Source organism: Lithobates pipiens, unplaced genomic scaffold (genome assembly GCF_037356315.1).
Source record: "Lithobates pipiens isolate NorthernLeopardFrog02 unplaced genomic scaffold, aLitPip1_a1.2 Scaffold_23, whole genome shotgun sequence".
Taxonomy (NCBI): Eukaryota; Metazoa; Chordata; class Amphibia; order Anura; family Ranidae; genus Lithobates; species Lithobates pipiens.
Window position 1 is genome coordinate 219563700 of NW_027507785.1, and position 27586 is coordinate 219591285.

General features: G+C 44.4%; 1 protein-coding gene across 1 annotated transcript in view; it reads left to right on the top strand.

The window, feature by feature from the left end:
* Window positions 1–27586, top strand: part of PTBP2 (polypyrimidine tract binding protein 2) — a 126707-nt gene that overhangs the window by 96251 nt on the left and 2870 nt on the right. Inside the window, exons 10-13 of the mRNA XM_077452868.1 lie at window positions 2484–2517; window positions 2989–3081; window positions 21581–21797; window positions 24468–24545. Coding sequence (XP_077308994.1) covers window positions 2484–2517; window positions 2989–3081; window positions 21581–21797; window positions 24468–24545 — 422 coding nt within the window. The remainder of the gene's footprint in view (window positions 1–2483; window positions 2518–2988; window positions 3082–21580; window positions 21798–24467; window positions 24546–27586) is intronic.

The following is a 27586-nucleotide window of genomic DNA, read 5'->3' on the forward strand; positions in this document are numbered from 1 at the left end:
TGTATGCAATCAGGCAGGCCCTTGCGCTACATGGTTTTGGTAAATCTGAAGACAAAAATCGGCAGAAAAATTGAGTGAGTATGGGGCTTGAGACATTATATAAAGTCTTAAATGATTGCAAGTTCTCTCAGCTGAAGATGAGCAAACCCTGAAACACAATTCAAGTAACCCTTTACTGACCAATGCAGTTCTCAAACGAGAAATATGCATATCTGCCGCTAGGGGGCACTCTAGGGGAAAAGCTCCAGTTTAGTTTGCCTGTGTGGCTACAGTTGGGTGGGTGATGGGATACAATATATGCTATCTTCTGTCCTCTCAGGCCTTAATTGACAGGTAAGAGGGTAAAAAACATTCTTAATTTTAGTGTTTAAATTATTTATTAATGTTCTACACCATCACAGCATGTTTCCCTATAGTTTGGTCAGTGAATTGGTTTTTATTTTCCTCCTCCCAGTAAAATGGAGAGATTAACATCTATAGTTTCTGCTGAAAGCAATGCTGCAATTTACAAATATTGTTTTCTAATTGCTACTATGGTGACAAAACACATTGTGGCATGCCATGAGTGCTCTAAAGAGATTTAAAAAATACATTATGAAATGATGAGGACCGTAATGAAAGTGCAGTAGTAGCTTTTCCCTCCAGAGTTTTCATTCTAGAAACACTTTCTGCTGCTTCTGGATCATCACAAAGTGTTTCTATAGCAGCATCTTCAAGTAAGGAAGTGCTACAAACCACGGCTTCCCAAAAATACACAATACCTTCATTTATAGATACATTGACGCCTGAAAATCAAAACGAATCCACACTGAATTTTATTTCATTTTTTTTTTTCAAATTTTTCTTTTCTTTTTTTTGAAGGGGAAAAAAATGTTTTCTCCTGGCTTTAAAATTTCCAGAAATGTTACATATCTACTCTGTGTTTTTGTTATCTCCAGTGACCTGCAGTTGTCTTTAAGTTTTAGACAATGTACTGCAATTCATTTCACTCCATCTGTATAGCTTTATGTGATTACCTTACATACTTGAATTGGTCAGCATCAATTTCTCCTTTTTTTTTTTTTTTTTGGCGGTTTTGTTTCACACTCAATTTTTGCTTTTCTATTTTATTTATACAAATCTCTATTTGTATCAACTACTCTAATACGTTTTTCTTTCAAGGTCCTACCAAAGATTTTGATGAAGCTCTCTTCCTGTCTTAGTAATCTCTTATTCTTTGCAGTAACTGGGCATTCTGTCATCTATTCTAATGCTGTATCTTTCCTCTGAAACCTGTCTTTTCCTATCCCTATACTGCCATTTGCTCTATTCCTTCATTTCTTTTTGGGTGATATGTATTCTGGTATGAAATGTGGGAAGTTTGATTGCCAGGATATCTTGATGGCATTTTTTTTTTTTTGTCTTTTTTTTTTCTTTGCCATCTAGACTGAAGGCAGGCAAACTGGGTCTCTGACTAGATTACCCTCACAACCAAGGAGATTCTTAATACAATGCAATATTAGGCATACCACATGAAGTTTCTAACAACTTTTTCCCTCTAGCAACCAGTTAGTACCTCCATTGCTAGCCAAAAGGAAATTGTGACTTGTTGCTATGTAGCAGCTCTTAGGTCAGAAACTTCATACAAAAAAACGTTTGCTTGTGTGAGGCATCGGTAATCACTGTCAGGAGTATGCAAACATTGCTTCATTGATCAGCATCATGGTATAGAACACCCTGATGACTAGGTATGTGTTTACCTGCGGAATCACATTTTCTCTGCCTTTAGTCCAGAATCTGCAGGCCATTTCTGTGCTGAGTATGGTAATCATTGGTCACACATTCGTCTGTACCATCTGCATGTTTAAAAGATTGGCCAGCCATCCATATAATGTTTCCTTAGCATTTCAAATCCAAGTGTGCTTTATGCACTGAAATCTAAAACTGTTTCTGCTACGTGCCTTCCCTGTGTCAAAACAAATGACTACCTTGTATTCTGATGAATGTGTTTTCCCATACTTGTCTTGGATGACTACATTTTAGTTCTTCTTGCACAGTACATAAGCCAACCATTTTTTTTTTTTCTGACCAAACTCCTGCATTTCCTTTGTACTGACCTTTATTTTATTTTCTCCCCACTTCTTTTTTTATTTTGTTCTGCATCATCTCCTACCCTCCCCCTTACTCCTTATATTTGTGTCCTCCCTGTGTGTGATGTTCTTCCTATTCCTCAATGTTTTCTAAACACTGCTGTCAAACGTCTTCCCATGTTCTGTGTCTGTTTTCACCCTCCCCTCTTCAAACCCTATGTTCATGCTTCTTTGCTTGAACAATATGTTCTTCGGACCAACTTGCCCCAATTAACTGCCTTGAACCATGATCCATGACCACCTTCACCATTCTACGGGAACCACCCTTCGTTATGGATGATCTGTTCATCTCCGCTCTTCCTCGACTCTTCTCTCTTCTTGTCTTACGCTGCTTGCTCTTCTCTCCTTCTAAAGATGGTTTCGCCCCAAAGTCTGTTTACCCTCTTCGGTATGTTATTGTTAGCACTATACTTTTATTATTAATTTAATTATTTTTTTCACTCTTTTTTTTTATTTTTTATTTGTAGTTAGCACTTTGGCGTAAAGTTAAATAGTACTTTATTTTCTGCTTTTTTTTTAAATTATTTTTATTTTTTTCCTTATTTCCCTTTTATTTAAAAAAAAAAAAATCACTATAGACACGTTATTTTAATGCATGTGAATTTATTTTGCATGGTCTTTAATTTTGTTGTCATTCACATAGCTTTGAGGGTATATCAAATATATTCTTATCCAAAGTTCACTGTTCAAAATCTTCTTTTCATTCTTGTGAATGTCAGGACTGGTTGAATGGTACTTTTGGTGTTTTGTTTCATTTGATCTTAAAATCTTATTGAAGTTCATTAGACCTCAGTTTACGTTTTTGTTTTTTTGTTTGTTTTTTTTTTTTTTTACATTTTGCTTTGAATCTGATGTAAAGGTGTTTATGGAGATGTGCAGCGTGTGAAGATTCTGTACAATAAGAAAGACAGTGCGCTTATACAGATGGCTGATGGAAACCAGTCACAGCTGGGTAAGAAATTTGTTGCATTTTCTCAATGTATTACATTGCTGGCCTTTTTCATTAAAGTATACGTAAACCCTCACCTTGGAAATCCACCTATTCAGTTTGAAATAGAAATGAAAGGAAAAATATACAGTGCCCTGAAAAAGTATTTATACCCATTGAACTTTTCCTCGCTGACAGCTGAATGCCAAAAAAAATTACCGGTGTTCTGTCAATTTGTGCCTTCCGTCGAAAAGTGCTTGAACGGAACAGCACTCCAGCTGGTTTCACGTTCAGGTGGCGTGACGTCACCATAGCGCATGCACACATCGTAGGAGGCTTTTTTCGATGGGAGATACCATTTTTGACGGTTTGTTGAACGGCAAGTTTTGCCTGTGTCTAAGGGCGGGTTGCAACACAGACAAAACCGCCCTGCAACAGCTACGGTGTCAGCTCTTTGCATAGCCTTCAATTATGCCTGTGAAATGGTATCTCCTGGCGAAAATAGCCTCCTTGGATGTACATGTGCTATGGTGACAGCAGCTGGAGTGCCCTTCCGTTTTGCGCACGCACTGGGACTTTTCAACGGGGGGGGGGGGGGGGGGCACCACAGAACACCGGAAATTTTAAGAATAATAATGTGGAGTCCCTCCAAAATCCATGCCAGACCCTTATCCGAGCATGCAGCCTGGCAGGCCAGAAAAGGGGGAGGGGGGACATGCACGCATTGGGGAGGAGGCCCTTGTCCCCATCAACATGCGCATCCCAAAGCACCTTGTTGATATAGTATATGTAGGTAAAAATGACCAAGGGGGGTTTACAACCGCTGAAACAAGGGGGGGGGGGGGCAGATCCTGGACTCTCACTTCTTTAGTCCGGAGGATGTGACCCATGTTTGCCAAAAAGGTTGTCAAATTTTCGATTTGCCTGACCACAGAACAGTTTTCCACTTTGCAATAGACCATTTTAAATGTGCTTTGGCCCAGAGAAGACCGCACCATCTCTGGATCATGTTAACTTGCATTTTTGGAAGACAGTGACTTTTGGAAGTATTTCTTAGCCCATGCAGTGGTGTCCATCACATAATTAAGCCTGTTTTTAATGCAGTGCCGTCTGAGGGCCAGAAGATCATGGACAACTGAGTATTGTGTTTCGGCCTTGTTCTTTGAGCACAAGGATTTCTCCAGATTCTCTGAATCTTTTGATGACATTATGTATTGTATACGATTATATATTTAAAGGCTTTGCAATTTTACATAGGGGAACGTTATTTTGAAATTGTTTGGCAATTTTTAAACACAGCTTTTCACGGGTTGATAAAACTGCCCATCTTTACTTCTTAAATACTGACTCTCGAAGATGCTCTTTTTGTACCCAGTCATGTTGCTGATCTGTTATGAATTAAACGAATTAGTTGAAAAATGTTCTTCCAGTGCTTCCTTGTTAGTTACACTAAGGCTCGGTTCACACCCAAGACGGATCTGTCTCACAGCAGGGGACCAGTGCGTGCTGGTTCAGTTTCAGGTCCAATTTCAGCCCAAATTTTTATGCTGAATTCGCACCTGAAACGAACCAAAAGAGGCACAGCATTTTTCTGCAAAACCCACCGGACCTGCTGCGGAGATATGTGAACTGGCTCCATAGAGAGCCGGTCAAAATCTTACTATTGCAAGCCCAGTCTTACTGTCCCAACTTTTTGAGACGTTGCTGTCATCAATTTCAAAATTACCTTATTTATTTTTTCTTAAAATGGTACATTTTCTCAGTTTAAACATTTTGATATGGTTTCTATTTTTGGTTGTTAAAATATGGGTTCGAGATTTGCAGGTCATTGCATTCTGTTTTTATGTAGATTTACTGTGCAAAAAATGTAGGCAGGTTTGAAAAAATGCTGAAAATTAGGAATACGTTCAGAAATAGTGTGTTTAGTTTATTTTCATCAGTTAACAACATGGAAAGTAAATAAACAGACAAGAAATCTAAATAAAATTGATATTTGGGGTTACTGATTTTTAGCTTTTAAACCAGCATCAATTCTTGTAGTTACACATGCGCAAGCTTTTGAAAGGAATTGGGCAGGTTGGTTGTTCGAAACATTTTGGAGAACGAACCACAGATCTTCTGTGGATTTAGGTTGCTCAGATCTTTCTGTCTCTTCATGTAATTCCAGACAGGCTCAATGATGTTGAGGTCAGATCTTTATAGGAACCAAACCATGACTTCCAGGACTTCTTGTTCTTCCTTATGCTGTAGATATTTCTTAATGACATTGACTGTACGTTTGGGGTTGTTGTCCTACTGCAAATTTGATTTGGGGCCAATGACACGCTCCGTGATGGTATCCTATAGACACCATTGATCCTCCAACTCCATTTGCAGAAATGCAGTCCCAAACTTGCAACAGACTTCCACCACGCTTCATTGTTGGCTGCAGACACTCATTATTGTACTACAGCCCTTTGGCGAACAAACTGCTTCCTGCTACAGCAGATGTTTCAGATTTTGACTCATCAGTCCAGAGCACCTGCTGCTATCACCCCAGTGCCTATGTTTTTGTGCATAGTTAAGTCGCTTACCCTTGTTTCCATAAACCAAAAAAAAGTGCCATTAGACAGGAACTCAAGCACTCACAGTGGACTGCTGGAAGGAATTATTCATGCAAATGAAGTGTTTTCGAAGGATGAGCAACTGTCAACTCTTGAAGTAGCAGTAAAAAGGTTACAGAGAATTAGCAACTGTCATTGAATTTCCAGTATTCCCAGGGCGGGACACTGAAACATACACCTACCCACTGCTATTCCTTGCACAGGGTCTACACAGGTCTGCACAGTGTGTGTGAGAGGCTACACCACAGCCCTGGCTTGAGGTTCGGCTTCTCAGCTGGTGTGTACCCCTGACTTTCAGCCTCATATCCAGGTGTCTTGATGATCAAGATCTCCACCGCCATTGCTGTCCAGCACTTTTTTGGGCCATCATCTGGCCTTTTACATTCCCATCTATGCCTTGAACCAAGCTCCTCGGTGTGGGGACAGTTGCATCCCATACTGGTCGTCAGGGCGCTTGCCTGCTTGCATTCTGTTCTGGCTCCCCAGGGGGCGGTCCTACTGGCTATTAACTCCTCACTCTGCTTCAGCCTAGTGTAGAAGGACATAGCTCCCGGTGGGGACCATTGGTCCTGGGAATTTTGTTTTTTATTTTTTCCGCTTTTTGATTCTTGTGATCTACAATCACCAGGACCTATATTTTCCAGCCTGTCACCCAGCCTTGGGTGACAGGCTGGAAAATATAGGTCCTGGTAGTCTCCCCAGCCTGGCCATCGAGCGTGAGCAGAACTTAACTACGCGCTGGGTTGGTCACGACATGCCCCGTCTGATCCAGGGGCGGCCGGTGAGCTATATGCTCTGGGGCACACATGACTGGATCACTGCTGTCTGTGTCACAGTGTGCCGTGGCCGACAACTACCCCGTACTGCACGGGTGATGGGTCTGTCCATGGAATGCGTGCAGCAGTCTCTGGGGTAAGTATGGTTTCACCTGTCTCTGCAAGATGGAGCAGCTGAACATTCCCTGGAAACTCGACTTGGGGGTTTCTCCTTCTCCCTTTCTTCTCTCCCTGTCCCTTTCCCTCCTCCCCATGCTGTGGGCTGCTGTGTGACTGGGCATTGGGGGTGTGATGCACGTACCTGGCCTGGGTGGGGGGGGGGGGTGCTCAGAGTTCTGGCAGGGGGCTGCACTGGCAGTTGGTGGTCCGCTCGTTGTTTTCCCCATTTTTAGGCCATGAAGGTGTATTTGTGTAAATGCCATGTGGGCCGGCCACAGCACGAACCGCGGCCATTTTTCTGTACCCACAGCCAGTTTTTTCTTAATCATCCATTTTCTGGAAGTCCGGTGACCATTTTCCCGGCACTCTGACATTCTTTGCTGAGGCAGACAGAAGAGCTGAGGCAGTTGCCCAGTCCTTGCTTATGGTGATGGGGTCAGCATTGCGGACAGTGTTAGCCATGGCCCTGGTGTCGCAGACGCTTACTGAGCGGGCTAAGTTGTTACACCTTGAGTTGGAGAAGCAACAGGTTTCCCTGGTCTGTGTGGAACTGGCAGACCAGTTGGTGCAGGGCCTGAAGCATTTCTGTGATGCGGCCTTAGATATGGCGCCCTTGCTTTCTAGAGCCTCATCATCAGCTGTGATGCTACGTCGCCTGATTTGGCTTAAATGCTGGTCTGTGGACCAGGCATCTAAGACGGCACTGGCAGATTTACCCTTCCAGGGGGAGAGGCTATTTGGAACCTCGCTGGATAACATTATTAAGAATGTTACTGGGGGAGAAAGTGCGTTGCTCCCACAGTCCAGGAAGGGTAAGGAGCCACGCCGTAGGCAAGGGCCCTCCTTTTCCACTCAGAAGCAAATCTTTCATATGCTCGGGTCGGCAGGTAAGCGTTCCCAGTCTGACAAGGTGCCCACTGAGGGACAAAAGCGTCCCTGGTTTCACAAGCCAAACAAACCTGCAAGCAAATCTATTGCCGCATGAAGGTTTGCCCCCACCCTAGAGTCGGGCGGGGGCAAATCATGTAGGCTTTCAGGAGTTTGCAGCTCGGGGAACCTCCCTACTTTCCGACCAATTGGTCTGCGAACTGGTTTAATCAAGATACAAGATAGTTTCTTGTCTACCAAACAGATTTTTTTTTTCCCTCCAACCTTCATCTTCCGGCTCATTGGGAAGCCCTGTACAGGACCTGCTGTTGTGCGGGGTGATAGTACCTGTGCCGATGCCGGAAAGGTTTCAGGGATTCTATTCCAAACTGTTTGTAGTCCTAAAGAAGGAAGGGGTCCATCCCGTCCTGGATCTCAAGGTCCTCAACGGCTTTGTGACAGTACAAAGGTTCAGGATGGAATCCATTCGCTCCGCGGTCACTGTGTTCCATCAGGGAGATTTCCTGCCGCCCTTGGACATCAAGGATGCATACTTGCATGTCCCTATATAGTTTCATAGTTATAGTTTCATAGTTATTAAGGTTGAATAAAGACGCCAGTCCTTCCAGTTCAACCTGTGAGTGTCTACAATTGTTCCTATCCCTGTACATTGCACACTCACATCGGTCCCTACCCTCAAGGAGCCCACAATCCAAGGTTCCCATTCATATACTAGGGGCAATTTTGGACAGAAGCCAATTAACCTACCTGCATGTCTTTGGAGTGTGGGAGGAAACCGGAGTACCCAGAGGAAACGCACGCAGGCACAGGGAGAACATGCAAACTCCAGGCAGGTAGTGTCGTGGTTGGGATTTGAACCAGCGACCCTTCTTACTGGTAGGTGAGAGTGCTAACCACTACACCACTGTGAAGTTGGTGTCCTGCAGGTGGTCGTCGCTGCATTTTTTGCATGCGAGTTCTGTGTCTCATGGTAGCCACTTTCGAGGAGGTACCGTATGTTCAATTCCACACTCGAGTCTTGCAGGAAGAGATCCTGTCCAAATGGGACAAATTTCCGTCATCCCTGGATTGTCAAATTCAGGTGAGCCAGCTAGTCCGGGAGTCTCTCTTCTCTGGTGGCTGAGGTCTCTGTCCCTTTGGTCCGGGAAGTCATTCCTTCCTCTTCATTGGACGGTGATCACAACAGACGCCAGCCTGACCGGCTGGGGAGGAGTTTGGGGTGTACAGTCGGCCCAGAGTCACTGGATGCAAGAAGAATACTGCCTGCTGATCAATTTGCTGGAGCTTCGGGCAATCAGGCGGTGTCTCTCCACATGGTCACAGAAGCTGCAGAGGCGTCCCGTCAAGATCCAGTCTGACAAAACCATGGTGGTGGCTTATGCCAACCATCAAGGAGGGACAAGGAGATCGGCTTCAGCATTGGAAGTCGCTCACATCCTGCAGTGGGAAGAGCCGTGCGTACTGGCCCTGTCGGCCGTAGAAAACAGGCAGGCGGACTACCTAAGTCATCAGCTGCTGGACCATAGAGAATGGTCACTGCATCCAGAGGTATTATGGCTCCTTTGCCTAAGGTGGGGCACACCAGATGTGGATCTCTTGGCTTCTCAACTCAATCGGTAGGTACAGAGGTTTGTGGCCAGGTCAAAAGATCCCTGGGCAGACACGTTGGTGGCTCCATGGGGGCATTATCGGCTCATTTATGCCCCCCCACTCAAACTTCTACCACGTCTGCTACGCAGAGTGGAGTCCGAGGGGATGCCAGTGATTCTGATTACCCCAGATTGGCCTCAACGTCCTTGGTATGCTGACATCATAAGAATGGTGGCGGATTTTCCTTGGTGGCTGCCAATGCAAGAGAACCTCCTGTCTCAAGGTCCAATACTTCATCCTGCTTTACCATCGCTGGTTTTAACGGCATGGCTGTTTGAAAGCCAGGTGTTAAGAGACCAAGGTCTGTCTGATTTGGTAATCTCCACTATGCTGAGGGCACGGAAGTCATCTTCTCTGAAGATTTATTATCGTATGTGAAAGGCCTTCATCTCCTTGTGTGAGGAGATGGGGTGGTGTCCACATGCATATTCAGTTTCCAGGATCCTGCTGTTTTTGCAGCGACAAGTGGATCAGAAAATTGCATTAAGCACCATCAAGGGGCAGGTATCAGCTTTGGCTGTCTTTTTTTTTTTTTTTGCAGCGACCTTTGGCGACTTATTCATTGGTGAGTACGTTTGTTCAAGGGGTTCGACATGTGACCCCTCCGGTTCGACCACCGCTTCCTCAGTGGAATTTGAATCAGGTGCTCTCTGTGCTTCAGAAACCGCTGTTTGAAAATATTAGTGAGATCCCCTTATTGACACTCTCTCAGAAAGTAGTCTTTCTAGTGCCTATTACATCTGCCAGGATGGTTTCTGAGTTGGCGGCCTTGTCATGCAAGTCTCCCTACTTGATCCTCCACAAGGATAAAGCGGTGCTGCGTCCGCTGCCTTCATTTCTTCCAAAGGTTGTTTCGGCCTTTCATCTAAATGAGGACATTGGGATGTGACGGCCGAGGACATAGGGACGGAAGCACAAAGAGGTTGCTTATCATTCCTTGGATGTGGTCCGGGCTCTGCGGGTGTATCTGTCTGCTACGGCTCTTTTCTGGAGGTCGGATTTGCGGTTTGTATCGGTGGCTGGTCCGAAGAAGGTCCTAGCGGTCTCGTCGGCCACCATTTCTCGTGGATCAGAAAGCTCATGGTTCAGGCTTATGCCTTAAGGGGGCAGGAGCCCCCCTTTCCTGTCATGGCGCATTCGACCAATTGGTGCCTCCTGGGCTTTCCGACATCAAGCATCCGTTTCCCAGGTGTGTAAGACAGCGACCTGGTTGTCCGTTTACACTTTCAGAAAATTTTACAAAGTTGATGTGAGCGCATCTTCAGACACTTGCTTTGGCTGCAAGGTTTTGCAGGCGGTTGTTTAAGGTTACAACTGCTCCGTTGAGGAGTTCTGGTTAAGGGTGGAGTTATTTTTTTGCTGTTCCCACCCCTTGTTTTTTTTACACTGCTTGGGGACGTTCCTAAGGTCAAAATTAAAGGTGTTGTGTCCGTCAATGATCGAAAGAGAAAATACAATTTTTGTACTCATCATAAAATCCTTTTCATTGACAGACACAGCACCCACCCCTCCTATTATTTATGCTTGCTTCCAGCAGCTCAGTTCATCAAAAAGCAGTACAGAGTGAAGGGTTATAGCCAGTAGGACCGCCCCCTGGGCGGTACGGTGCAGTTTTGCTGTTTTTACATGTTCTGCCTAGTCCTCTCCTGAAGGTGGCAATATAACCCTAAGGTGTCAAGATTAAAGGTGCTGAATCCGTCAATGAACTTCAGAGAAAAGGATTTTACTGTGAGTACAAAAATCCTATTTTTAGAATCCATGGTCCCGCGCCTTGGTCACTTGTTTGCAATAGCCTTGTATCCATATTGGAGTCGAGACTTTTTGGCCAAAATTCTTCCATGAGCACCACTTCAGGTCAGGCTTCTTCAGACAATAGATGGTTGTACCTGGGTCCTACAGGCACTGCTCGACAGGAAGTAAGCATGTTGTGCCTTTCATCTGCTCCAGTAAGTTTTCTTGGCTGGCCACTGTGCCTATGGTCCTCAGCATTGCCCAATCAGTGGGGTCCTCAGCGCTGAGAAATACAGGCAGATATGTATCCATCATGCAATACCATATGGGAGGGCATGCGATTGGCCCCAAATTTATTCCGCGGGAGGACAACGATCCCAAACATATAGCGGATGTCTTTAAGAACTATCTTCAGCATACAGAACAAGGAGTCCTGGAAGTGATGCTTTGGTCCCACCGAGCCCTGATCTTAACATTATCCAGTCTGTTTGGGATTACATGAAGAGACAAAAGGATCTGAGGCAGCCTACATTCACAGATCTGTGGTTAGTTCTCCAAGATATTTGGAACAACCTACCTGCCACATTCCTTCACAAACTGTATGCGCATACACTGTGTGTGTGAACAATTGCTGCTGGTTTGAAGCCAAAGGATAGTCACCCCAGATATTGATTCTTCTGTTCTCACAATTCAAATATATATTTTTGAAAGAATTCTTTCTTTACATTATTTAACAGCTGCTTAAAACTTTTGCACAGTACATTAAATTTTTTTTTATACAAGTGGTACTGCTGATGTTTTATGAGTGGAGCCTTGTGGTTTAATTGCCACCTGGTCACAGTACATCTCCTGCGGCAGGGTGGCACGGGCAGACTGGATCAAGTACATGTAAATCACCAGATTGAAAGCATGCCACTTCTGCGACTCCCTGTACCCTGCAGTTTTAAATAACTGTTCATTTAAGTATATGTCATTATTAAATTGGCACATGATTTTATCTCATTGAGTTGTTTGATTGTCCTTTCAAGACTGTCCCGATCAGCGTTTCCAATTGTAGGTGCCTTTTGAATGTTTTTACTTGTATTCACAAGTAAAGCTCACCCACACAGCTGCTCCCAGTGCAACATATGTCACATTTTTCTGGCGCCAGACTGTTGTTTTTGTCATTTTTTATATATATAATATGTGTGTGTGTTTATATACCATAGTTTTGTAGCGGCTATAACTCTCACACAACCCAATTAATATACACTTATTGTTTTTGTTTTTTTCTTTTTTCTTTTCTTTTTACCAAAAACATTGAGCAAAATACATTTTGGCCTAATTTTAAGAAATGCGGTTTATTGGATATGTTTTATAACCGGAACTACATGTATATATTTTATTTTTTATTTATTTTTATTTATTTATTTTTTTGAAGTAGAACTATAGGCAAAATTGTTATTTTATTTTATATTTAGATTTTTTTTCCTTTTGGATAGAGTAAGGGAGGATTAGAACTCCTTTTTATTTTTTTTCTTTGCCAGCTCTGTCCCGTTTTTGAGTATTTCCCTTCACTTCCTGCCCCATTACCAAACAGGAAGTGAGAGGAAATCTCTGCAAATTAGGGGAATTCCTTAGGGACCTCCAGGTCACCAGAACTAGCATCCCCATTGGAAGCTTGCTCCTGTATAACTTTTCTGGGGAATTTGAAAATTGTGAATTTTCTTTTACTTTAATTTTCAATTATAAAGGTAAACAGAAAAAATAGAGAGGGTTAATACCCTTAATGGGGGGGAGGGAGGGACATGGCAATAAAAATGAGGATCAGTCTAAAAAAAAAAAAAAAAATGTTTAGCCTTTATACGATTATATTTTCGTTGTGACAGCATGTGCCATGACAGGTCCTCCTTTATAGCCTCTGGCCTCCAATGCATTATAGACAGATCGGTCTGAGGCTGCTTTCCCGGCCGCTAGTGGCCAGATAAACTGAGTCAAAACCGGAAGTGACCAAATCCCATTGCTTCTGGTTTCCAAAGTGACAAAGGGAGGAGCAAGGTCTGCTGCTCTTTGTTCTGTGCAGTCGTTGGCACAGGTCGGAGCACTCCCAGGCTCCGTGATCGGACAGATCACTTCTACAATAAAGGCAACTGCCAACGTACATTTTTTTATTCTGGGATGATGCCTGTAGCTGCAGGCGTCATCCCGATTATAACCATGGCCCACCAAGCACGTCATGACAGCCTATGGTCAGCAAGTGGTTAAAGACCAAGTTCACCTTTAGTAACGTGTAACCTGTTACTATGCACCTCCCGATCCTCCCCATGACAGCAGGCAGGGGTTCTTCTCCCTGCACCCACTGTCGCAATTTAATAACCATATTGCTGTCTACCACCCACACAGCCATGTCATTCTTTTACAGTAATCTGTGAATTGACAAACTACAAGTCCCATCTGCCATCGTGGCAGACGGCTTGTAGTTCTCAATGAACTTCATGGGCACTAGTGAGCACTTTCCTAGTTCATTGACACTTCCTTAACCACTTTCCGCATGGCCTATAGCAAAATGATGGCCGGGCGGTGGTTCAATTATCCTGACTGGACGTGTTATGGGGGGGTACACCGCTACACCAATCTTGGTAAAGAGCCTCTGATCGTCTGACCAAATTGGCGGCTCTCCTGACGGGGGGGTCTACACTGATTATCAGCGCAAACCCCCCCAGCGGATGCCCACACTGGATAGCCACCATAGATGGTTGACTAGGTAATTCCACCCATGGCCACCAGGGATGCCATACAGTGCCAAAAATATGCCAATCTGTGCCCATAAATGGTGCCATGCTGTGCCCATTACTAATGCCTGCCAGATGTCTACTTTATCAGTGATGCCTATCAGTGCCATCTATGAGTGCTGTCAGTGAAGGAGAAAACTTAATTATTTACAAACTTTTATTACGGAAACAAATTTTCAAAACTTTCGGTCTTTATTTTTTTTTTTTATTTGTTGCACAAAAAATAAATACCCAAGCAGTGATCAAATACCACCAAAAGAAAGCTCTATTTGTGATAACAAAATGATAAAAAATATATTTTGGGTACAGTGTAGTATGACCGCACAATTGTCATTCAAAGTGCGACAGAGCTGAAAATTGAACTGGGCAGGAAGGGGGGATAGTGTCTGATATTGAAGTGGTTAAGCTATCATTTTCCAGCTGAAGGACCAAGCCCCTTTTTGCGATTCGGCACTGTGCCACTTTAACTGACAATTGCGTGGCCGTGCAACGTGGCTCCCAAACAAAATTAGCGTCCTTTTTTTTCCCCACAAATAGAGCTTTCTTTTGGTGGTATTTTATCACCTCTGCGTTTTATTTTTATTTTTTGCGCTATAAACAAAAATAGAGCGACAATTTTGAAATAAATGCAATTTCTCTTATATTCACCGACCGACACAGCTCCCCACTGTAAAAAAATGGGTTGTTAGCCTTATCACTAGGAGAATACTAGGCATAGTTGTAACATAACACTCAGAACTCTTAGTTACGCCCAGGGGGGCGGTCCCTTGGGCTACAACCCTCTACCCTGCCATGCAGTCATCAGTTTTATTTTGCCTAGTGTAGAAGGACCTGTGCTATTTTTATGCAGAAGCTTGGCTTTTTGTGCAAGATGAATGATCCTGTGATCAGCTGTCAACAGCCGGCTGGGTGACAGGCTGGATACCCTTATCCTTGTAGTCTCCCCAGTCCGGCCATCGAGCGTGTGCAGGTCGCAGCTACGGCTCGGCAGGCCACAACGAAACCTCAGCTCCAGAGGTGGTCGGTGAGCTTTTATGCTCCGGGGCGTACATATGACCGGGCTACTGATGACTATTTCTGCAATGGAATGTCTCCCAGCTCTTCAGGACTGGTAAGTACAGCTCTCCCTGCCTCGGCGGGGCTGATCGGCTGGGCATTCCCTGGGAGGTCGATTCAGGGGTGATGTTGCATGTGGCTGCTGAGTGGTGTATGTGTGCATATACAGGGGATCTCTTGGGGCTCTCACCTAAGATAGGGGGCTGGCTGGCTAGAGGTGTTCTGTGTGTTAAGCACCCGGAAGGTCCCTGTGAGGGTCTGCTGTGGTCTGATGCGGTGCTGTGTCTGTCACATTCATTCTTTCTGTACCTCATGGAGCTGCTGGTGGCCATTTTAGGTGTGGGCGAGGGCAGCATGTCTTTCTGGGCTTCAGGTGGCCGTTTTCCATGTGATCTCCTATTCAGGACACTGGCCATTTTCTGGAAGCCTGGACAAGTTTTTTCAGTGTTCTCTAGCAGCAGCATGGCTCGTGTGCTCTCACAGCTATTTTCCCTGTGTTTCCTGTCTGTGTACTGGATGCTGGGTGGCCATTTTATTGAAGCCTGAGCATGTTTTTTAGAACGTTTTAGCGCTCATTCTGACGGCTGCCAACGACACAGCTTTTGTTTCCTCTGCACTTGGGAACACTCAGGGTCTACAGGCACTACTTGTGAACAGCGCAGAACTCCTCAAGGTGGTGAGTCCAGCGGGAAAGAGCCCCTCAGTAAGCGGCAATTGCAACTGGGTCACCTGCGGATTGCGCAATGCCCATGGACACCCTGATGGCAGTCCTCAATTCGTTCGTTGCCAAGATGGGGGCGGTGCGTGGGAAGAAAAGTGCGTTAAAAGAGGGCCCCCCATCCTCTGGGGAGAGCTCTGATGCAGACTCGGGTCCTGCTGAGGCTGATGGCCCTTGCTCTGTCTTGTCAGACGACGCTGACCAGGACCGTTCGGACAGTGAGGATAAGTCACCGTCAGGGTGCGACAAAGCGATTGTTGGAGCACTTATCACAGCTGTGCGTGATACCCTGAAGATTCGGGAGCCAGCGGAACCCTCTGCTGATGTACCGGCCCCTTCTGGGTCCCACAATCTAGCACGTTCGCCTAAGGTGTTCCTGTATCTGACTTATTTTGACAAGTTCATTTACAAGGAATGGGGTTGCCCGCAACGGACTTCTTCGGTCCCCAAATACATGGCGGTGCGTTACCCTTTTGAGGAAAGCCTTCTCAAAAAATGGTCGGCTCCTCCGGTCGTAGACCCCCCCAGTATCCAGGTTAAATAAAGTAACCATGATCCTGGTTGAGGGGACTCCTGCATTCAAGGATCCCACGGACAGAAAGGCCGAGGCAGTGGCTCGTTCCTTGTTTATGGTTGTGGGGTCAACCGTGTGACCAGTACTGGCATCCGCACTTGTGTTGCAGACACTGACTGAGTGGGCAAAATTTTTGCCCCACGAATTGGGAGAGCAACAGGCTTCCCCTGTCTGCGTGGAACTAGCAGACCAACTAGTGCAAGGCCTTAAGTATATCTGTGACATGGCCCTGCATACTCTCCCTCTGCTATCCAGGGCTTCAGTGTCAGCTGTGGTGCTGAAGCGCCTAATTTGGCTAAAATGCTGGTCTGCTGACTAAGCATCCAAAAAAGCCCCGACAGATCTTCCCTTCCTTGGCGACTGGCTCTTTGGAGCCTCATTAGATGACATTATTAAAAATGCCACCGGTGGTAAGAGTACCTTACTCCCACAGGCCAGGAAGGCTAAGGAGCCACGCCGTAGGCAAGGGCCCTCTTTTTCCTCTCTCAAACTGCTTTTTTGTCCGCCCGGAGCTTCAACGAAATGTCCACAGCCCAAAAAACATCCCTGAAACCGCAAGCTTAACAAGCCTGCGAATAAAAGTGCTACCGCATGAAGGCTTGCCCCTGCCCATGTCTCGGGTGGGGGGTCGCCTTCGGTAGTTTGCAGCCCGGTGGTCCTCCCGGTTATCCGACCAATGGGTCTGCGATCTGATTTCCACAGGCTACGAGATATTTTCTCTCTTGGCCGCAAAACAGATTCTTCCCCTCCAGCATACCCGTATCCCCGGCTTGTCGGGAGTCCCTCTTGGGGGCTGTAAGGGATTTGCTGAATAGCGGGTTGATTGCATCAGTTCCTGGGTTCCCACGAAGGAATGGGTACGTCCGATCTTGGACCTAAAAGCCCTCAATCACTTTGTAAAAGTGCAGAGGTTCAGAATGGAATTGGTTCGCTCAATAGTCGCTGCACTCCATCGAGGGGACTCCCTGGCGTGCTTAGACATCCCAAGATGCGTACTTGCACATACCCGTATGCCTCCGGCATCAAAAGTTTCTGCGGTTTGCAGTCGGGGAAGCCCACTACCAGTTTGTGGCTCTTCCCTTTGGTCTGGCTTCAGCCCCCCGAGTCTTTACCAAGGTATTGGCTCCAGTTTTTGTGTTTCTACAGCAACGTGGGATACCTAGACAATCTCCTCCTGAAGGCATCTTCTGCCTCAGAATTAGAGGAGGATGTAGCGATCACCATGCAGACCCTGCAAGAATTTGGGTGGCTGTTGAACCTAAAGAAGTCGGCGCTGGTGCCGACCCAGCGTCTGGAGTATCTAGGCTTGCTGCTGGACTCCAGGGAAGCGAGAGTGTTTCTCTTTGGACAAATTGCAGACTCTCAGATCCGCGGTAAAACTGCTGAGGATCCGGAAGTAGTCATCGCTCCGCTTTTGCATGCGAGTACTGGGACTCATGGTAGCCTCCTTCAAGGCAGTACCTTATACCCAGTTCCACACCAGAGTCCTGCAGAAGGAGATTTTGACAAAATGGGACAAATCTCAGTTGTCCCTGGATCGACAGATCCAGGTGAGCCAGCCGGTCAGAGACTCGCTGATCTGGTGGTTGAGGACCCCGGTGATTCAGTCCGGAAAATCTTTCCTCCCTCTGAAATGGACAGTGATCACAACGGGCGCCAGTCTATCCCACTGGGGTGGAGTGATGGGGGGTTCAGTCAACTCTGCCTCTGGTCGACGGAAGAATCCAAGTTGCTGATCAATCTGCTCGAATTGAGAGTGATCAGGCTGTGCCTCTCCGCATAGTCGATGAGACTGCAAGGGCGTCCGATCAGGATCCAGTCAGACAACGCCACGGCTGTGGCATACGTCAATCACCAAGGGGGGAACAGGAAGCTCAGCCGCTGCACGGGAGGTCGCTCACATGCTTCGGTGGGCAGAGCAACACGTACCGGCCCTGTCGGCCATTTACATCCCGGAGTGGAGAACTGGCAGGTGGACTATTTGAGTCGACAGATGCTGGACCCAGGAGAATAGGCATTGCATCCGGAGACATTCAGGTTGCTGTGCCTGAGGTGGGGCACACCAGACGTGGCTCTGCTGGCCTCCTGTATCAATCAGAAGGTGCCAAGATTCGTGTCCAGGACGAGATCCATGGGCTGGCGCGTCAGACGCACTCGTGGCTCTGTGGGATCAGTACCAGCTGATCTACGCCTTTCCTCCACTGAAACTGTTACCATGTCTGCTTCGTAGAGTGGGAGCCGAGGGGATTCCTGTGATACTGGTTGCCCAAAATTGGCCTCATCGTCCCTGGTGCGCAGACCTGGTGCGTCTGGTGGCAGACGCTCCCGGGCGACTGCCGCTGCGAGAGGAACTTCTGTCTCAAGGTCGATTCTCCATCCTGCTTTACCATCGCTGGATTTAACGGCATTGCTATTGAGAGCCAGGTGTTCCCAACTATGTTGAGAGCACAGAAATCTTCTTCTTGGGAGATATACCATCGTACTTGGACGGCCTACATCTCCATGTGTGAAGAGAAAGGATGGCATCCGCGCAGTAGACCAGAAATTGGCATTAAGCACCATTAAAGGGCAAATTTCAGCCTTGACTGTCTTTTTTCAGTGACCTTTGGCATCTCACTCCTTAGTGAGTACCTTCGTTCAGGGGTACAACATGTAGTCCCTCAGGTGCGTCCACTTTTACTCCCTTGGGATCTGAACCTGGTGTTCTCGCGCTTCAAAAACCGCCATTTGAAAACATCAGGGAGATTCCCCTGTTGACTCTTTCCCAGAAAGTGGTCTTCCCAGTGGCCATCACATCGGCCAGGAGGGTTTCAGAACTGGCGGCCTTGTCTTGCAAGTCGCCCTATCTGGTTATCCACAAGGATAAGGTGGTGTTGCGTCCGCAACCGTCTTTTCTACCGAAAGTGGTCTCGACTTTTCGGAAGTCGGACTCACTGTTTGTGTCTGTGGCCGGTCCAAAGAAAGGCATGGCGGTCTCGTCGGCCACCATTTCCAGGTGGATCAGACAGAGTAGTACAAGCCTACGCCTTGAAGGGGCAGGTGCCCCCCTTTCCGGTCATGGCCCACTCCACAGGGGCAATTCTGAATGTCTTGGGCCTCCCAACACCAAACGTCTGCCGCTCAGGTGTATAAAGCGGCGACCTGGTCGGCTGTCCACACGTTTACAAAGTTCTACAAGGTAGACGTCGGTGCATCAGCTGATGCCTGTTTTGGCCGCAAAGTTTTGCAGGTGGCCGTGTAGTTGCAATTGAATATGCAATATATATTTTGTTTTTCCTGGTTTTTCGATAAAAACTCAGTACTGTTATGTTAATGCACTGTTGCATTACTTCCGCAGTTTGGTTCGGTCTTGGGTGATCACTCCTGTTGAGGATACCCTGTTTTTTTGTGGTGGTTTTCCACGCACTGTTGTTTTTTTTTTTTTTGTGGGTAAAGTTTCACTAGTTCCCACTTGCCATGGTGGATGTTTTATGCTGTTTTCCCACCCCTCGTTTGGCACTGGTTGGGGACGTCCCATTTGTTACAGAGAGGAGCTGTGTCGGTCGGTGAATATAAGAGAAAATATGATTTTTTGTACTCCCCATAAAATCCCTTTCTCTGTAATTCACTGTCCGACACAGCACCCGCCCCTCCTTTTTATCTTTACGTTATACTGCTTGTTGACGTACTGATGACTGCATGGAAGGGTGGAGGGTTGTAGCCCAAGGGACCACCCCCTGGGCGGAACTAAGAGTTCTGAGTGTTGTGTTACAACTATGCCTAGTATTCTCCTAGTGATAAGGCTAACAACCCATTTGTTACAGAGAGGAGCTGTGTCGGTCGGTGAATTACAGAGAAAGGGATTTTACGGCGAGTACAAAAAAATCCTATTTTTTACTTTTTGGTATAAGAAACATCCCCCAAAAATATATAAAAAAATAACTTTTTTTTCCTCAGTTTAGGCCGATACTTATTCTTCTACATATTTTTGGTAAAAAAAACATTATTTTTTGGTTTTGGGCAAAAGTTATAGCGTCTACAAATAGTTTTATGTAATTTTTATTAATAATTTTATTTTATTTTTACTAGTAATGGTGGCGATCAGCGATTTTTTTTATTTTTTATTATTTTATTTTTTTTGTGACTGCGACATTATGGCAGACACATTTTTGGGACCATTGGCATTAATACAGCAATCAATGTGATTAAAAATGCACTGATTACTGTAAAAATGTCACTGGCAGTGAAGGGGTTAACCACTAGGGGGCAGTGTAGGGGTTAAGTGTGTGCCTGTTTGTTTTTTTTTTTTAACTGTAGGGGGCGTGGCTTGGCGTCTTTCCCTATAACAGGGAATGGACGATCAGTGACGGGCTCAGTAGGAAGCACAAGGAGAGGTTTGTTTACACTTACCTCTCCTCGTTCTTCAGTTCTGTGACCCGATCGTGAGACACCGGCGGCGATCAGGTCTGCGGGTCCCACGGTCACGGAGATCAGGACCGGGTCGTGAGTGTGCCGCCGGTGACACATGCGCGACCCATGGCAGGGCACTTAAAGGCAACGTACAGGTACGACATTGTGCCCAGCCATGCCATTCTGCTGACGTATATCGGCGTGAGGCAGTCCTTGATCGGTTAAACAGAGATATGGGCAGAAAGCAGTAGGCAGTGTTTGAAAGGAGCCTGACTTTGCAGCTACAATCTGCTGATCACGAGTGCACGCCTCTGCTCCTGAGAGAAAAATAAATGCAAATTTTTTTTTTTTACGCACATTTATTTATTTTAGTGTGAGAACTTATGCTTTATAGCAGGACTAAAGTCAACATTGGGGTGGGTGGGCACTCTTCCGTTGCACACTGTACTTTTATCTCATGGCACACTAACCTGCGGCATCTGTGATCTCCCTCATTGCTCTATCCCCACTGCTGACATCTTTGCCCAGATGTCTTTAGGCATCTTGATTGGCCAACGCATGACATGTCTGCCACACATCCCAGCACCAAAGGCATACACAGAGTGTACACCAAAAAGGAAAATTGCTAACGGGTAAGGCAGAAGCTTTTATGGCAAAAAAACACACACCAAGTCTCTGCTGCAATAAAAGCCTACCTGTTAGCATTCTAAAGCACTTTTGTTCCACTTTAAGGCTCATTGCCACATACCAGCTTGTGTTAGACTGTGTTACAGATGTTCTCAATAGTCGAGCATTCTCACTAGATTAGTTGTGGTTATTAGGTAGTATTGTTGGAGTTTTGGATTTTTAGTGCCTTGAGTTAAAGCACAAATTAACTTTGTGTTTATAACTCACTAATTTAATTAGTCATTGTTTTGTTCTGTTTTTGCAACGTAAAATCCAAATCGTGGTAATTGCGTTTCTCCCAGGATAATACTTGTTTACTTAAACTGGATGACACACTTCCAGATTGTAATTGGATTAATAACAGTTCTTAAATTACATTTCGTCTTATGTGAAATTAGGAAGTAATTTAGTGAGTAAATCGGTTTAATTTAAGAATGATTGGGTTTCCTGCTTTGCAATATATGTATAGCTTGGAATGGATGCAATGATATCCAAAATGTTATTTTACAAATGCATTACTAACTATGCTGCTTGTTTTACAGCCATGAGCCACCTCAATGGCCAGAAAATGTATGGAAAAATTATCAGGGTTACATTGTCTAAGCATCAAACAGTCCAGCTACCTCGAGAAGGGCTTGATGATCAAGGGCTAACAAAAGACTTTGCCAACTCCCCTCTACATCGTTTTAAGAAGCCTGGCTCTAAAAACTTTCAGAATATATTTCCACCCTCTGCAACCCTTCATTTGTCTAACATTCCGTGAGTAGTGGCACTTATCTATCACTGCACTTTGCTTAACTTTACATAAAACACTCAATTACCCGATTTTTAAAAAAAAAAATTTATGGAATTTTATGCATGTTTCTTTTTAATCAAGTAGTATACACTGGCTCTTGTATTTTGTATAGAAGTAGAGATAAGTGCACATTTTGATTGTCAACATATGTACAATTACAATTAGGTTTCCAATGTATGGCAAGCTTTCCAATGTGAGGGAAATCCCCACTTAGTTGTCACAGAAACAAGTGTCCTTCATTGGAAGATTTCCACTCTCAAATTTTTGGATTTACCGCCCTTTTTTATTGTCAGTTAAAATGGTGTTTAGAATAAAGCCAATAAAAACCTGATGGTGGTTTTAACCCTTTGCCAGTCTGCCCAAGTTTTACCTTTTCATTTTAAAGTGTGCTTAAAGTGAACCTTTTGTGTTTTACTAAAGCTAACATTAATGGTATCTTTCAGGTACCTTAACATCTTTCCAGGTTGAGAGTAAAGGCTGAGTAGGGACTGCCACACTGGTGATCCTGTAGCTGGCAAGACCTTGCCAGCACAAGGCTTGCTTTAGAGAGCACAAAAGGGAGAGAAAACACTCACCTGCTTGCAGATGTCACCTCCATGCTGGCTAGAGAATCAACTCTCTTCTGAGATACTCAGGTTTTGCTGCTTGTAAACCACACATACAAAGCAGGTCTGTGTCAATCCTGCCTTTTACAATTAATCTATGGCTGGTGAATTCTCCCTAGTGACTGGATCGCTAGTGTGATATATGGGCCTTAGCACTGCTCCTTATGATTCAACTGTCCAATGCCAGGACCTCTGTGGCCAGTAGAAGCTCCTGATTCTGACCATTGACTCATAGGGAGATGGCCAAGGCTTAACTTTGAGATTTTAGGTCCTAAACACAACACAACCCCAGATCTGCACCATCATACATGTAGTATTTTAATTTGGGGCACTTTCACACTGGGATGTTGGGGGTGTCGGCGGTAAAGAGCCGCTATTTTTGGCGGCACTTTTCAGCCGCTAGTGGGGGAGCTTTTAACCCCCATCTAGTGTAAGGAAAAGGCTTAAAAGTGCCCGCAGAGCGCCACTCCTAAGGTGCTTTGCTGGCGCTTCAGCGACACTGCCCATTGATTTCAATGGGCAGGGGTGCTTTAGGACCGGTGTGTATACCTCTCCTAAAGCACTGCAAAGATGCGACTTGCAGGACTTCTTTTTATTTTATTTTTTGTTTTGTTTTTTTTTAACGTCCTGCAAGCGCACCGCTCCAGTGCTTTCACACTGGAGTGATAGGAGATATTTTTAGTGTTATAGCGCCTGTAAAGTGCCTCAGTGTGAAAGTGGCCTTACTATGTACTACTGTGAAAATTTTTAGCCAGGTCTGAGAAAACACTGTAAATTAGGAATTCTTTCAAAAATAGAAGTGTTAATAGTTTTATTTATTTTTTGTCAAATAACAAAATGGAAAGTAAATCAACAGAACAGAAACCCAAATCCAATCAGTTCTTGCGACCACCCTTCTCCTTCAAAACAGCATTAATTTTTCTAGGTACACTTGCACAAAGCCTTTTGAAGGTAGGTTGTCCCAACAATCTTGGAGGGCTAACTACACATAGCTGCCTCAAATCTTCCTGTCTGTTCATGTAATCCCAGACAGACTTGATGTTGAGGTCGGGGCTGTGTAGGGGTCAAACCATCACTTCCGGACTCCTTGTTCTTTACGCCGAAGATAGTTCTTAATGACATTGGCTGTATATTTGGGGTCATTGTCCTGCTGCAGAATAGATTTGGGGCCTGTCACACACCTCCCTTATGGTATGGCATGATGAATATGTATCTGTCAGTATTTCTCAGCATTTAGGACACCATTGATCCTGACCAAATCTGCAACTCCATTTGCAGAAATGCAGCCTTCATCTTGCAAGGGACCTTCACCATGCTTCACCTTTGTCTGCAGACATTCCTGCACCGCTCTCCAGCCCCTTAGTGAACAAATTGCCTTCTGCCACAGCCAAATATTTAAAATTGACACATTAGTCCAGAGCACCTGCTGCCATTTTTCTGCACCCCAATTCCTAGTAGTGTCTTTCATCTGCATTGTTTCCTTGGCTGACCACTGTGTCTGCAGTCCTTAACGATGCCCTATTCTTTGTGGTTCTTCAAAAGTGCTTGAACAGCACATCTTGAAACCCGTCTGCTTTAAAATCTTTACCTGGTAGAGAACTTGCTAGTGCTGTACATCTATCTTTTATGCCTTGTTGCTGTCCTCAGTCTTACCATTGTGTATGGCCGGTGACATCTGTCTTCCACAACCCCACTTTTTAGTAGCAGAGTTTGACTGTTCCTCGTCCAGTTTTAAGTCACTTACACAGGTGTTTCAGTTAATGACTGTTTCAATCTACATATGAAATTGATGAATAGCACACGCTTGGTATAATTGGTTAATCTTATGATTCTAATCCTACAAAATGCCTGATATTGTGCAAGTGTAAGAATTGATGCTGGTTGGAAACCGAAGGGTAGCCACACCAAATATGGGTTTGATTTAGAATTGTCTTCCATTTGCTCACCTTGCATTTTATAAACGGCTAAAAATAAACAATTAACATACATATACTTTTAAAGTGTTCTTTCCTAACGTTCTCATTTCAGGACAACGATTACTGAGGAAGACTTGCGCACGCTGTTCACTAACACAGGAGGAACTGTCAAAGCATTCAAATTTTTTCAGTAAGTGTTTTTTGTTTGTTTTGTTTTTTAAATGTACGTGCCAGTATTTATTTTAATTGTTTTATGAAATATCACACGTATGCACATATTCAGCTAGGTCTATCCAATAGTTTGAATGTAATTCAAGAGAATTGGGAAGTTCAGAGATTGTGTGACGTGTTTTTATATATATATATATATATATATATATATATATATATATATTATAAATGACCTCCATTTTATTACCTAGGGTCTCTGCTAAAAAAAAAAAAATATATATATATATATATATATATATATATATATATATATATATATATATATATATATATATATATATTTGGCATGTGGCCAAAAGGGGGAAAAAATTTGATAATGGAAATTGAAAAAAAATGGTCCGACCGGGTGCCGTCCAGTGCAGGGGTGTCCCCCTGGCATGCCCAAGTCATTCCCTCCCTCCTCCTTCTCACAGAGCGGCGATCTCCGTATGTCACGGAGCTGAATTGCACAGGTCTCGCTAACAATGTCCAATTCCTGTGATAGAAGGCCCACTGATCCAGTGGTGGAACATTGAATCTGTGTGACGTGATCACAGGAGGTGGGACATTGTTACTGCAGCCCGGGCAATTCAGATCCAGCTCAGTGACACATGGAGATGCAGCTCTGATCCGGGCACAGGCAGGCTGCATGTGACAAGCACTGCAGTCTCTGACCATCTCCTGTATCATGTCTGCTAGAGGTGCACCGAATGGAAATTTTTGCTAATACTATAAGCATTAGGGGTGCAACGGATCGGCACATGCTGCAATCCGCAGAGCACTACCCTGTCTCGGCCTTAGCAAAGGCCGCGGCTTCGGCCTAGCTCCGAAGCGGCGGCCATCTTTCTACACCCAGGCAGTTTACACTGTGATCGCTCCATCAAATGACAGAGCAATCACTTGTAAACAAACTCCTCTCTCTGTACTAATCTGTACAGTGGAAGGGAGAGATCTGTGTCAGCAGTGCTGTGGGCTACATCTGTAGTGCCCACAGCGCTGCTCTGTGACAGCCAATACTCTGCAATACCCAGCCAATACTCTGCAATACCCAGCCAATACTCTGCAATACCCAGCCAATACTCTGCAATACCCAGCCAATACTCTGCCAATACCCAGCCAATACTCTGCCAATACCCAGCCAATACTCTGCCAATACCCAGCCAATACCCAGCCAATACTCTGCAAAACCCTGGCAATACTCTGCCATAACCCAGCCGTACCCAGTCATACTCAGCCAATATTACAGTGGGGGAGATTGTTGATATTACAGTGGGGACTATATGGTGGTGGAATTTTCACAGATTTTTGCAAATTCAATTACTATTTGCTGATCCGAAAAATTATCCGATTCGAGGAACGATCCGATCCGTGAGTTTTTTGATCCGTTGCACCCCTAATAAGCATTACTTTTTAGTAAGAGATTGCAGGCATGATGCAAGAGATGGTTAGAGACTGCAGACTGCATTTTTCTTCACCCTCCTTGTAGAGCTGCACAATTAATTGTTAAGAAATCTTGATCTTGATTCAACTCCCCTCACGATCTCTGCAGAATTCCACGATTCATTCATGTAACAAGTGTAGAGATTTCTCTGTTCACTCGGCTGTCGAAAGACAAAAAAACAGGCATCCTGCCAAGATTTTCACAACATTGTCCATGCTAGTAGATAACTATAAACATTGTAACTTTTGTGTGTAGATGAGGGACATTTAAAAACGAAACCTTTTTCTTACAAAGGTAAAATCTGTATTTTTTGTTAGAAAATTACTTGGGAACCCCCAAACATAAGATAGATATATTTATATATTATTTTTTTTTTTTTTAAGCAGAAACACTAGAGAATAAAATGGTGGTTGCAAGATTTAATGTCACACTGTATTTGCGCAGCAGTCATTCAAATGCCATTTTTTGGGGGGGGGGGGAAAATACACTTCAATGAATTTTGAAAAAATAAGAAATCGTAAACTTAGCCCAATTTTTTTGTATATTGTGAAAGATGTTACGCGAGAATCGTGATCTTTATTCTAGGCAAAAAAATTGTGATTCTCATTTTAGCCAGACTCGTGCAGTTCTACTTCCTTGGACTAAAGGTGCCAATAATGCCCAAAAATGTCATGTTTAAATTGATGCTATTAAAAAGTAGAATATCATACAATTATATGTAAATATTTTTTAAAAACTCGAATTTTTGGTTTTTCGGCAAAGTCCATCCTGCATTTTCGGTTTTGGATTCAGCACCGAAATTTCCATTCGGTGCACCCCTAAAAAAAAAATAAAAAAAAAAAAAAAAATGTAAATAAAAAATAAAATCATGTAGGAGAGTGCTGGCATTCTCTTGCGGTATGGGAGTGGTTAAAGTGGACCTTTTTTAAGATTGCATGTTCTTGGCCCTCACTTTCACACACTTAGATTTTTCTGGTAAGAGTGCATTTTTTCCATAGGTACTTGCTCCCACAGCCTTATTCCTCGCCTAGGCGAGGATGAGGTTTGCTTGGTCCAAAAACATCAGTACTTGTTGCTACTGACTTTTTAAATTTTGCATACACATCCAAGGTTCCTCTTCATGTGTGGATAGTTTACATTCTTGTTCATTGGCATATTATATTGTTCTAAAGTAGGACACAATATTTTATTGCATTTGTTTTTCCACATTTTGTTCTGTTACAGACTTATTCCAAAATGAATTAAATTCATTATTTTCCTCAAAATCCCAGATCCAATACCACATAATGATGTGAAAGGTTTGAAATCTTTGCAAATTTATTAAAAATATAAAAGAAAATGACATGTACATAACTATTCACAGCCTTTTCCATGGCACTAAAGATTGAGCTCAGGTGCATAGTGTTTCCACTGATCATCCTTGAGATGTTTCTGCAGCTTGATTGGAGTCCACCTGTGGTAAATTCAGTTGATTGGACATGATTTGGAAAGGCACACACCTATCTATAAAAGGTCCTACAGTTACCAGTGCAGGTCAGAGCACAAACCAAGCCAGGAAGTCCAAGGAATTGTTGACCATA